General features: G+C 34.0%; 2 protein-coding genes across 4 annotated transcripts in view; both read left to right on the top strand.

Annotated features, from left to right (window-relative positions):
* The window catches only part of dgkaa (diacylglycerol kinase, alpha a), a 65,377-nt gene extending 57,188 nt beyond the window's left edge, over positions 1–8,189 (top strand). For 2 of the 3 annotated variants that reach the window (XM_005162328.6, XM_073938711.1), the window contains exons 19-25: positions 1,061–1,221; positions 1,340–1,404; positions 4,741–4,831; positions 5,165–5,342; positions 5,421–5,538; positions 5,778–5,838; positions 7,181–8,187. In XM_005162328.6, the coding sequence (XP_005162385.1) occupies positions 1,061–1,221; positions 1,340–1,404; positions 4,741–4,831; positions 5,165–5,342; positions 5,421–5,538; positions 5,778–5,838; positions 7,181–7,252 (746 nt within the window). In that variant the 3' untranslated portion in view covers positions 7,253–8,187. Of the gene's footprint in view, positions 1–1,060; positions 1,222–1,339; positions 1,405–4,740; positions 4,832–5,164; positions 5,343–5,420; positions 5,539–5,777; positions 5,839–7,180 lie in introns of all 3 variants that reach the window. The other variant, NM_001045315.1, reaches the window with a different exon arrangement.
* Positions 8,190–11,527: 3,338 nt separating this feature from the next.
* The window catches only part of tamalin (trafficking regulator and scaffold protein tamalin), a 36,412-nt gene continuing 34,255 nt past the window's right edge, over positions 11,528–13,684 (top strand). The window contains exon 1 of the mRNA NM_001039924.1: positions 11,528–11,791. Coding sequence (NP_001035013.1) covers positions 11,579–11,791 — 213 coding nt within the window. The 5' untranslated portion in view covers positions 11,528–11,578. The remainder of the gene's footprint in view (positions 11,792–13,684) is intronic.

The raw sequence follows: 13,684 nt of genomic DNA, 5'->3' as shown, positions 1-13,684 counted from the left end.
AAACATTTCTAAAGGTGCCGTAACAACCAAAGAAATCCATATGTGCAAAGAAAACAAATCTTAACATGTTTACAAATGAAGTTATGCATATTAAAATGAAATGATGCAGGGAAAAAGTATTGAACACATGAAGAAAGGGAGGTGTAGAAAAGCAGTGAAAGCCCAGACAGCAGCTGAAATCTCTCAGTAGTTATTCAGCAATCCCCTTTCTCATTATAAATTAATATTTGCTGCTTCAGTCCAACATCTACGTTAGCAGGACGATGAAGATAAAACCAGGGTGGATATTTCAGCAAGACAATGATCCACAAAACAGCCAAGGAAACTTTCAAATGCTTTCATAGAAAGAAAATAAAGCTGTAGAATGGCCCAGCCAATCACCTGACTTGAATCTAGTAGAAAATACAAATTAAAGATCAGATTTGATAGACAAGACCCACAGAACCATCAAGATTTTTGCACTCTGTTGAAAAATGAAAATTTGAAAAAATGACATTTGAGCAATGAATGTGACTTCATTCTCCAAATGAGGGTCGTCTTTAAGCTGCCATCACCAAAAAAGCCTTTATATAAAGTATTAAATATGTTTCAGTAGTTCAGTACTTTCTCCTTATATCATTTCATTAGTTTGCTTTATTTTTATGTTTGTGTTGATTGGGTTTTTACCAAAATCTGGTTCCATTCCTTGTGATCAGCTCCTTTAGAAATATTATTCCCTGGAAAAAACATGAAATGTTCAATACTACAGCACTTTGAACATTCAACAATTAATCTTTATTAAAGCTGGAAACTTTGTGATTTATTGTGCCTAAATGCTTTTCAGTCTAAGGCCCTAAAAACATTCAGGTTATACATTTTCGCTATAGTGATTAAACTTTGCACTGCAGTGCATCCACAAAGCACATTGTGTTCTGAATAGCTGCTCTGGTCAATTATGACTTGAGATTCCTGTGATGTGATTTTTACAGATGCGCACATTACAATGTCAATGCTGAAACAATATACTGGGCAGCCCTAATGTAGTCTGTATGTAGTGTATCTGATGGTTCTGATGTTAAAGGTTATGATGGAATGGATCTGGGCCGGATCCTGAAGGACATCGAGGTCAGTGAGGAGGGGCCGATGGACCGCTGGAGCATACAGGTGACTCTGGAGGACAGTCAGGAGAGAGGAGACCCTGTGCCCTACGAAATCATCAACAACTATTTCTCCATCGGAGTGGTGAGACTCGTAGAGTACTTAAATCTTTACAATCTGTTTTAATATAATGGGGTATTTATTTAAGCTGTATGTTAGAGTGGGTTTACGATTCTCACTGTACTGAATGTGTCTTGAACAGGATGCCTCCATTGCTCATCGCTTTCACACAATGAGGGAGAAACATCCACAAAAGTTTAACAGCAGGTAGGTAATGTTTTAGATCAGTGTTTCTCAGCCACATTCCCGGAGGAACACCAGCTCTGTGTATTTTTCTTGTCTCCTTGATCAAACACACCTAATTCAGATCATCAGCTCACTAGCAGAGACAAAGGCTGTTTCTCAATTCCAAGAACACAGAGAACAGACTCGTGATCTCGTGAAGACTGTTCTTGCCAGGTTACCAAAAATCGAACAGAGACAAAAGTACAACCCAATAAACAAAAGTGAATCAAACAAAGTTAGAATAGGAATTCAAAAATATGATCATAACATGAAACAAAGTGAACAAACAAACAAACCAAAAGGATGAGTCAGTGAGCAGACTAGGTACAGATAAGAGCCGGACAAAACAAATCAGAATCGGGTGAACAGGGTGCACGAGCAAACAGCAAAAATCCAAAGGCAAACTAAACACAACATAACAAGGCTTATAAAGACAACAACAATTAGACAATGACAGACAGCTGGAAACAATTAGTGATCATGTGAACTAAAAAGCAGGAACAAACCAAAACATAACTAGTGTCCAGAAAACCACAAGATGGCACTACAGCAGACATGACAGTTTTTGCCTTTATAAAGATTTTATGGTAATGTTTATATTTACAGGCTCATTTAGGGAAATTCCTGACACAATTAAGTTATATCTCTGAACTTTAATAATAAATCTAAAATGCTGCACTTCCCACCTCCTTTATTTAGCTGCAATGATATTTGGGACTTCTCAAGCGAGTTTTGCGCTCAAGTTTGCATTGATACATCCTCGATATCAAGAACACATCCAAGAACTTTCACACATCCTCCCTTCTTGCGGTCTTGAGTTTTGGAACTGAACTTTGGCAGTTGATGATGATGTTACGAGAGGACAAAAGATCGCTGAAGAACGCATATTGAGAAACAGCCTGAAAGATCTGTTATAGTGTGACAGAGACATCCAAAACATGCAGTGCTGGTGGTCCTCCTGGAACGTGGCTGAAAAACAGTTTTAGATTACAGACGGATTGATCTACTTATCAATATGTATTGCTTTACAATATTCTTGCTTAAAAATCCCACATTAAATTTGAAACTATTTTCCAATTTGTTTATAAATACTTTAAATTAGTTCTGAATATGAATGTATGGAAATTAGAAAAATATATATATTTTCAAGGTTTTAAAAGGTCAATTTGTCAAACACGTATACACATTTATTTATCGATTGATTTAATTCAGTTGAAGGCAATATTATCAGCCGTTCTATGATATATAAATATTTCAATATATCTCCCAAGTGATGCTTAATAAATAAGGACATTTTCACAATATTTCTTATAATATTTTTATTCTTCTGGTGAAAGTCTCAATTCTATTAGTTTAAGTGGAATAAAAGCAATTATTATTTTAAGATCTGTATTGGCTTAAAAAATATTTCTTTTGATTTGCCACAGAACAGGCGATTATTGACTACGTCTACATGGACATCAGTAATCACAATATTTCTCTAAGGGTGCTTTCACACCTGTGAATCGATTCAGTTGTTCCGAAACAGAGATTACAATTGTTGTTACATTGTTGCTCTTTGCTCTTGGAGCGGTTCGCTTTCACACTGCAAAGTTTCTAATCGGACCAATAGAGCTAAAACAAGTCACGTGCGAGTAAACTCTCCTCACATTGGTCAGAGTGTCAGGGTTTATTTTGCAGCGTCCCACTGAGCTGTCAGGAGAGGTGGTGGTGATTGACAGGGTGTGCGCGTGCGACGTGTCTAAGGAGAAATGCGGTGGGGAGGGGTGAGAAGGGTGCGCGACCATGCCTTTTTGAGAACCGGGAGGGAGACGCGAGATTACCTGGAGATCATCACTCGTTTGCGGGCATCCGGAGACTCGCAAAACTTCCCGCCATACTCATAATTCTCTCTTCATATGGCCGTAAGCCTATTACATATCCATAAAACACAGTGATATAACCGCACTCGGATCGGATCGCTTTCTCACTGCAATCGAACCGCTCCAGGGTTTGTTTCAATCGAGCCGAGACCACCTCATTCAAGCGATCTCGGAGCGATTACTTTGGCGCGGAACAGAGCGCGATTGCCCTGTTCACATATGCCAAACGAACCGCGCTAACTGGGCAAACGTTCCGAAACAAAAGTGTAGGTGTGAAAGCACCCTAAATCTGAACAAGACAATAATATGATTAAGTGTTGACATGAGTTGCTTTTTGAATGTTCCTTTCATGATTCTGTTTTACATGTTTAAACACAAAATTCGATTAACATCATTGTGTTACCACACTATCCACATGCAGTTTGGCATGATTAAATTCGGATAATTGCTGTCCACGTAAACAGCCATTTTTGATTACCCTAATGTGACTAAAGTTTAATTAAACTAAACAGAAATCGAACATGTGGAGTATGCTGATTTTAGACGCATTATTAATGTGCAGACATGTAAACACATTAATCAAAATATTACTGTTCTGAAAGATTTTCGCCGCCTTTTGCGACAGGATAGTCCATACACACACTGCCGTTTGAAACTATTCTCTGCACCTACCGAGTCAGTGAATGACCACAGATACCTGCATTATGAAATGCAAAGTTTTTCCCCATACGGCGTGCGGTATCAAATTCCATTAAAACAACACACTTCCAGCAGTTCATATGTCTCGCATACAATATCTTGTTTGTCACAGGGGGCATACATGAAATGTTCCTGAATGAAAATGAAAGTGCCAAACTGTAGTTAAAGTCGACAAATTAAAAATTAAACACCTGAAATTACATGAAACTCCAGAGGAAATGTGGATAGCGTAGTGACACAATTATGTTAATCGAATTATGTGCTATCACATGTAAAACAGGATCGTGAAAGGACTATTTAAAAACCAAAACTCATGTAAACACCTTATCATATTATTGTCTTGTTCAGATAAAGGCAAATAAATGGATTACTGATGTCCATGGAAATATAGTCAATGTCCAAAGACTTACCTAATTAAGTTAAGCTTTTAAATAGTAGAATCCTGATTTTACGTTTCTACTAAACCATCATGCAGCACTCATGTTTTCAACGTTGATAATAATAAAAAGCATTATTTGAGCAGCATATATTATCAGCAATATCATATCAATCTTATAAATTATAATGATTTCTGAAGAATGGTGTGATGTGGGAGTAAAGATGCCTAAATAAAGCAGGTTTGCCATTACAGGAATAAACTACACTTAGATATTTTTAATTATCAAAATCTTTCAAAGTATTTAATAAATTTTATTTTATCAAAGAAATGCAGCCATGAGAGTGGCTTCCTATTAACGAATGCTTATATTTCTTTCAGGATGAAGAACAAACTATGGTATTTTGAATTTGCCACGTCCGAGACGATCTCAGCATCTTGCAAAAAACTCAAAGAGTGTCTCACCATTGAGGTAAGAAAAAAGGATCACGCTTCCATGAGAGTTCAAAGAGGTTATTGATCACCGCAGCCACCTTTAACTCCCTCTTTCCTTGTGCTGAAAGCCCATCAAAAAAGCATCAACTAAAAAGCAAGAGCGCAGTGAGGGCATTAGAGTGATAACACCTGTTACTATTAACCTGCTTCTGGTATTAGAGCTCAAACCGAGCCCATTTCAATCTACCAGATCAGGGACATTCATTCACAAAATGAAGTTCATTACTTAAAAATAAGCGCTTTGTTCAGCCTGAAATAATTGAAAAGCACAACAGGACTGACCTCTGCAACTCTCTCTGGCCTAATGCAGTGTTGTGGGACTCAGCTGGATCTGAGTAGTCTTTCTCTGGAGGGCATCGCCATCCTCAACATTCCCAGCATGCACGGCGGCTCCAACCTCTGGGGTGAGGCAAAAAAAAGTGACCGAATGGACCAAAAGTTGCCCGAGGTCATAGTAGATCCTGAAATCTTAAAAGTGAGCCCACAAGGTAGGTTTCTTTCCATGTGGAGACAAAGTTTTAATATAAAAGTTATCCAAAAACACTTAACCAACTGTCTCTGAACAGATATGAGTGATAAACGATTGGAAGTGGTGGGACTGGAAGGAGCCATGGAGATGGGACAGATTTACACCGGCTTAAAGAGTGCAGTCAGACTTGCCAAAACATCTCAGATTACCATCAGGTGAGACGATCGCTTGCAAACAAATGGGTGAAAATGACATGCTCGGACATGCCTGTGTGCATTTGCATAGCTGTTCGCATTTTATTCAGAAGGTTAGAATATTCCATTTGCAACCCACTCATTCTTTTGTCATTAAAAAAGGGCGATGGCCTGTTTGTTTTGTCAGAATTCTATGTAATATAATGTTAATACATTATAATTGTATAAATGTAAAATTGAAAAAAAATGTTTATGTATAGGACAAAGAAGCCTTTGCCCATGCAGATTGATGGAGAGCCGTGGATGCAGCCACCTTGTACTGTAAGTGTCCATTATGTACACAATACTGCTTTTTTAAACCATAGAGTGAAGATTTTGATTCATATGTTGTTGTTTTTTTGTTCAGATTCATAAATTAAGCTTTATTTGTTGGCCCTTTCTATAGGGTTGAAATATGTGATAGTAAGCAATTGTATTGTGTGCATTATGAGTCAGTCATTTAATTCATTACTTCAACTGAATCAGTTTTTCCAAAACCTCTTTTTTATAGCTCCACATCAATTCACATATATATCATACCATATCATATCATAAATCATATATCATATCATAATATTATATCATAACATATCATATATCATATATATTATATTATATTATATTATATTATATTATATTATATTATATTATATTATATTATATTATATTATATTATATTATATCATATATCATATATCATATTACATCATACCACTGAGCATTTACTTTATATAGTATAATACATTCACAGTACACCTACATTTATTCCTTATTCTCTCCAAATTTAAATACAACATGGTCAAAAAAACAACAACAACCAGAGACATATTATATTTTAAAAAATTAAAAAATAGATTTCTTTTACAATCTTTTTTTGTTTTCTATTCATTTGAAAGTGTTTACATTTTGTTTCTGCTATGCAAAATGTTCTATTCATTGATTTCAATGGTCCATTTTGTAATATAATATGCTAAGATCCTGTATAAATGGTGTGTAAGCATCATATGTGTTGTTTATACATATATATATAATAACTAAGTGTGTATATAATAACTAAGTGTGTAGTAACTGATTACATATAATCTGGATTATGTAATCAGATTTCAAAAATCTGGTTCTTAGAGTATGTTGTGGAAGGGCATTCGCTGCGTAAAACATGTGCTGGAATAGTCATTTCGCTGTGGTGACCCCTGATAAATCAAGGACTAAGCCTAAGAAAAATAAATAAATAACTGAATGTGTACGGTGCTTTAAATTGCTAACAATTATATTATATTGTTACACATCCATCACCAAATTATCCATAATTTATTAATTCTCTCCAATTCTTCTTGCGTCCCTTCTTAAAATATCTGTGATCAATACTAAATTTGTAGATAACTCACAGCAAGTTAGGCATAAAAAACCAACGTTGTTCCAAAAGGAGTCAGAATACTTTACCTAAAATGACTGCTTTAGAAGATGTTATTTACTACAGTTTTCCTACTGTACTAATGTAATTTACAGCGTCAGTTTATTTCCCTAGTACTTCTGCTAATAAAAGCAGACCTTTTAACTTCAATTTCAGCTTATTTACTATTATTATTTAACTTAATGTGTTGTTTTATGTATTTCTGTTTTTCAGATTCACATCACACATAAGAACCAAGCCAGTATGCTGATGGGCCCTCAAGCCAAATCTGGCTTTTTCAAATAGATTTACCTACGCATGAGGATGATCCAGTTCGCTTCAAAACTCTGTGTGCATTAAAAGGACTGAAGGCAATGACAGTTTATGTACATTTTGCAAAAGAAGATGCTTAATAAGGTTTTAGCTCTTACCGAAATCCTTGTGTGTTTTTAGGAGATGATTCTTACATGAGGTACAAACTCTTCGCTGATATCCAATATGCTTTCTTTTTAAGAAACTAGTGTGCTCAAACTGTAGGTCATGCATTTTTTGCGTGCATTTTTTTTTAGCTGTGATACACATATCATGTGCACAGGTCATTCCAAATAAATAGCTTGTTTTAAGGTTATGTAGGTGTACATAAAATAAGCTTCAAGTGTATGAATCGAGGTTTGATGCAGAGTTATTTTGCTGTATAGTGGATTTCAAAACAAGAAGCAGATCTGTAATAATTCTGCATTAGGCTTTTAGTTTTTTCTGTAGTTTTCAGCCTACATTTTCTGCTGCTGCTGCTGCCATAAATAATCATGAATGTTACGATTAATCCAGGCTAAACAAAGTGCAAGTGTGCTTTTTGCCAGAACAGTGAATAGCTTTAGACAATTAAGCCTAAGGAGGCATCTAATATACACAGCCCGCTCAAATGTAAACACCTAAAATAGTAGGTGTACAAATTAGACAGTAACTTAAAACTAAATTAGCACTATCATTAGGTTATTTTCAATGTATCAAGAATGTATTGAGTCAGTTGTGTAAATGTGATTTTTGCCGCATTTCATACAATTACAAAGTAATCGTCCTTTAGTCATTCTGTTGTGTAGACCAAATCTTAAAGGGTTTAGAATTAGATTGCGCATTTATGGCACTCTGGTAGACTTTTCATTTTAAAGTGCTCCTAAAAATGTAAAGGATCACTTAATTTTGTGAATTTGTCTGAATAAACATTTCAGTGTTTGATGATTCACACTGTTTTGGTGCAAGTTTCATGGTCGCTCTTAAGGTGTTTACCACATACAAGCACTAGAGGGCGCCATTAGTTTGAATGATTTTACACCAGTCTGCCGACTATCCTGCTGTTTTGTTGTTTCATATCAAATGCCACGTGTGCTTAACTTGGGTTATTTTATACAGATTGTGCCATAAAATGCTTAACTGAAACAAGATAATTGTTACATAATTTATTCGGTAGCATTTTGTAATTTTGATATGATATACTCTAGCTCTCGTCAATCATCAATAATGCATTTCAGTATTACAACAAATATTGATTAGGCTAATAATTATTTGGGTCAATAATAATAGTATAACAATAGTGTCATCATTTTTATTTAAACTATCTTACAACAGCAGGAATATTACAAATTAAAAATACTGAGAATAAGTTTATTGTGAAAAATACAGTAATATAGACCATATCAGTGTGGTGATGTCATTGGCCCATGAACATTTCCTGCTTGTTATTAAACTATTTCATAACTGTAAGAAAAGGCAATTTAATCATAGCGTAATTTTAAAACAGCGATCGTAATTTATCACTTTTCAATATGTGGCTCTTTTTAAATTCTCAGAAGCTATAGAAATTAAATAAACAATAAGCATTGTTTTTGTTTACATCCCTCAAAATGGTCTATACCAAAATACACATGCCAGAGTGTACATACAAGACATTCAACAATTAAAAATCTTATATTCCTGAAGAATATTATAAGTTGTCCTTGATCTGTTTTTTTTTTTTTTATTAACAATTGTCTTCAAACTTGTAGTCCTTAGTCTCTTTAAGAAAGTGAAAAAAATTTGGCTTTGATACAGACCTTTTTTTATGTATATGAAACTTTCCCAAAATAAAAAAAGCTGTACAAGGAAGTTCAATTTGTTACATATATTGACATAATAAATGCAAATATAAAAATTGTGTAATTAACATGTAATATTGGTTTTCCTTCTAAGAGCATTTTCCATATTCACTCAAAAAAAATCTTGGCTACATACAATCACAAAACAAATTTTTTGTATATTCTTTTCCCATGGATCACAAATCACAGGAATAATCAATATCCAAATGACAGTATATCTCTCTAAACCCTCTTTAACTGGATATATTCAATGTAAAAAAAAATTCACACGAATGAAAAGCTTTTTTTTTTTCCAAATTATTTTCATAAATACATTGGTCTATTTAAAGTTTTTAAATATAACTGTATCACCTATTATAATATTTCTAACATATTTATTAGTATAATTGTTTAATGATATCAAGGTTTTCTTTAACATATTTTCCTTCTAAAGACTCATTTCCATATAAAATGAAGAAGTTGTTGAGGTATGGCATCAGATACAATAGCATACTCCTTTAGAGTAATCGGAAAGACAAATTGATCTAAAAATTTACTGTAAGATAATAAGTTACCATTTAAATTTAGAAGTTGTCTAACTAATACAATATCATTTTCATACCAATTTTGGAAGGAGAAAGTTTTATTTTTCTATTGAATACATTTATGATTCCAAATAATATACTTATTTGGGGGAAAAATATGCTTAAATACCAGCATCTATGCCAATAAAGCTTGTTTGTGAACTCTAATGCTAAATCTGGGTTACGGTATAAAATAATAATAATAATAATAATTTGCATTAAATGTGTAAAACTCACAAATAAATACAAAATGAAGTAACATCTAAGTTTAATGGAAACTATATTTAGGTACTAAATAACTGGCTATAGCTATATTTTCCAAGAATAGGTTGGGCGTTTAGATACTGATTTTAACATGATAACCTGATTCTAAAGAACAGTCTCTGAATCGAGTCAATATGATATAAAATCTGATGAAAACACACCAGTCAAAACCCTTAAAACTACATTACTTTTTTTACTGAAGTCAAACTTGTAGTCAGTGTCTACTAATTGCCTTAAATGTCAGTAATACTTCTCAAACATTATTTTATTTAATTTTTTTTATTGCACAAGAAGAACAATATAGCATACAAAAAATGAGGAATACGGTGGTTACACTTTCACATCAAAGGAACAAATCAATAGAGAAAAAAAAACTGGGAATATATAAATTACAAGAAATTTGCATAAGAAAATGATTCCAAAATTGCATAAATGCTTATAGCTTTTTTATTTTTTTTAATGATTTTTAGGATTTCGATATAATGCTTAAGATCAATTTTAAACAGATCACTGTTAGGTTTATCATTGGACTGTTTTTGTTTGTGTATATGGTACTTCCTATATAATATTTGTTTATTTAAAAAATAAACAAATATTGATCCAAAGTTTTATTATATGTCAAAAAAATTATCAAGAAAACTAAGTTCAAATATAAGATACTCAACATCAAACCAAAACATATGTGCATTCAAAAAAACAGGTTTTTAATCGATTCCTCCTCTAATTCACAAAAAGTGCAGGCAGATTCCACGTCTCTAAAAAATGTTTTAATTACCTGTATTACTGGATAAAATTAATGAATTAGTTTATATGTCACTTCTTTAACCTTATTGGTGAGGCAGTATTTACTACATCTAAAGCTCTCGTTTATTTTGAACTGAAATGGTTTGTTGCAATTGGTTTCCTGAAATGGTTTGAGTTACCTTAACTTTTGGGGTTTTACAGTGTAGGTAAGTTCTAAACTTTTTCCCACTCAATCTGCTCCAAAATGTTTTGCAATTAGGCAATAATGTGGTCCTGCCTAACTTTGAATGTAAAAGTTATTAAATTTATTGTCTATAACTTTCACATTATTGATACTTAACAGATTAGTATGTAAAAGATTGGATTCAGAAGACATATTACCAGATAAGAGCTGAACAAGTCCACTATGATTTGCTTCAAATACTATTGCAAATTCTTTAGCAGTTATTGGGATCTTGTAGTAATTATGAATTTCACAATAATTAAAACGTTGTCCATTCCTTTTGCAAAACTGTCTCACCAATATAATATAAAGCACACTTTATATTTTAATATACTTTATATTAAATAATACTTTATATTTTAATTTAAACACAATTTACAAGTTCTTAAAGTTTTTAAAACCAAAACATAGCGTCTGTACATGACGACCAATTACATTGCGCCAATTGTGTGGCCCCGCCCTCTTAACGTAGTGCGGCTCTCCATTCGCTGGTTTACTCCACCGTTCAAGTATTTCCTTCAACATGTGCTTTTTTTCTGAACGCAGCGAGTGTGTTCGCAGATGCTGCTGAGGCTGGAGACTGTTGCACAAGTCAAAAAGTGTAGGCTGCTTGCAAGTGGGTGAGGTGTCTTTTCACCCACACTCAGTACCATTCATCTCTTGCTCTTCATTCTTCTGTTCTGTCTAACTGAGTGACACGCGGACTATGAAAAATATGACTTTCCGTCGCGTAAAGAAGCTGAATTCAAGCGATCCGGACAGCGGGTCGTTGTGTCACGACAGTGGAGATATTTACTTCACGTCCTCTAAATCGGACAGCTGTGGGATTGTGAATCGTGGACCCTCAAACTCCACCGAGGTTTACAATTATAAAACCCTTGCTTACTCAGGAGGAACCCTACCGAGGAACTTCAAAAAGGTTAGTATTTCATTTGTGTTGAGATTTAGTTTTCTGTGTTTGACTGCTTACTGTTTACATTGTCAAACGATAGGTTTCTGTTATGATATTTATCTACATACATTTAGCCTGGGAGCCCGTAGTGAAACTGTATTTTGGATTGTTCTGGATCAGTTCACTTATAATCTAGTCAGACCAGCTAAGACCTCTTTTAAAACTAGATAAGACCAACAAACCATTTTACAGTAGTTTAGTCTGTGTTATTATATTTAACTAACTTAAATTTCTAAGGAGTCCAGAATTGCAGCTCTGATATTATTGCCTTTATAATAATTCTTGTATGTCTGATTATTATAAACTATTTCGGGGCACTTTTCAGCCTGTCAGACCAGCTAAGACCATCTAAAAGTCAAATAGGACAATACCATTACTGGTTTGAGCTGTTTCAATGTTTTGATGTTTACCTTCCTTAAACTGCCTAGCTGAATTAACCTAGTCCAGACTAAGTATTTTAACTTTACTTCATTAGCCTCACAAGCTATGGTCAAACCTGTATTTTTGTATGTTTTTGTGTGGGATTTGTGCACCTTTCAGTTGATCAATGTTCAGTTGAAATGCTTTACTCCAGCCTGAGGTTATTTGCTAGTCATAGTTAGCCTTGCAGCCCATGGTCACTTGTTTGTTTTCTATTATTTCTGGACACTTCGTCAAACCAGCTAGAACCATCATAACCCAGATAAGATCAACAGTTCAATTTTGACTTGTTTAAGCTGCTTTTTGAAGTTGTTGTATACTTTAAAACTTCTTGTTGAATAAATCTAGCCTAGGATTGTTTGCTAGTCTGTGTTAATCTCACAAACCATGGCCAGACTAGTATTTTGGACAGTTTTAAAGATGTTTGAAGACCAGAAAAGAAGAACATAATTTTGACAGTTGAAGCCATCTCTTTTTGGTATCTTATCAAATTAATGAACCTTATAATTCCTTGTTGCTTTTTAGTTCAGCTTATGATTCGTTGCTAGTAAAGTTTCTTTAAATTGTTTTAGAGGATTACTGGACTTTTGTTTACCTTGTCAGATGACCATGCCATTTTTAAACTAATCAACCCATTTAGGACTGGTTTAATCATTTGCAACCATTATATGAAAGATATGTATTACTACCAGAGATGATTTAACCAGTAGATCAGTCCGGTCAAACTTGTACTGTAATCTGCTTGGTTTTATGTTGGATTTGTGCACCTTTCAGTTGATCAATGTTCAGTTGAAATGTTTCAGTTCAGCCTGAGGTTATTTGCTAGCCTTGCAGCCCATGATCATTTGTTTGTTTTCTATCATTTCTGGACACATATTAGCTTGTCAAACTAGCAAGGCCCATCACAAAACCAGATAAGATGACTTGTTTAAGCTGTTTTTAAAGTTGTTGTATACTTTTAAAACTCCTTGTTGAATAAATCCAGCCTAGGATTGTTTGCTAGTCGGTGTTAATCTTATAAACCATGGCCAGACTAGTATTTTGGACCATTTTGAAGGATTTCTGGGCACTTCACAGTTTAATTAGACCAGCTAAGACCAACAAACAATTTTGAAGAATGGTTCTAAACCATTTCTTTAATAATATGTTAGTTAAAATATTAATAAGCCTTATAATTCCTTGTTGCATTTTGGTTCAGCCTAAAATTCATTGCTAGTTTTGCTATGGTCAACCTGTACTTTATTTTTTCTTTTGGCTTGTCAGATGACAAGATAAGACCATTTTAAAACCAATCAACCATTTTAAGACTGGTCTGACATTTTACACTCATTATGTGAAAGATAGCAGAGATGATTCAACCAGTATCTGAGTCTGGTCAAATTACAATTCAGCTTAGAGTCCAGCACACATTTATTCACACATCAATTTACTTAATAACTT

The sequence above is a fragment of the Danio rerio genome, chromosome 23 (assembly GCF_049306965.1).
Source record: "Danio rerio strain Tuebingen ecotype United States chromosome 23, GRCz12tu, whole genome shotgun sequence".
NCBI classification, from domain to species: Eukaryota; Metazoa; Chordata; class Actinopteri; order Cypriniformes; family Danionidae; genus Danio; species Danio rerio.
The sequence above is the reverse complement of the archived record's forward strand: the minus strand, read 5'-3'. Positions and strand labels throughout refer to the sequence as shown.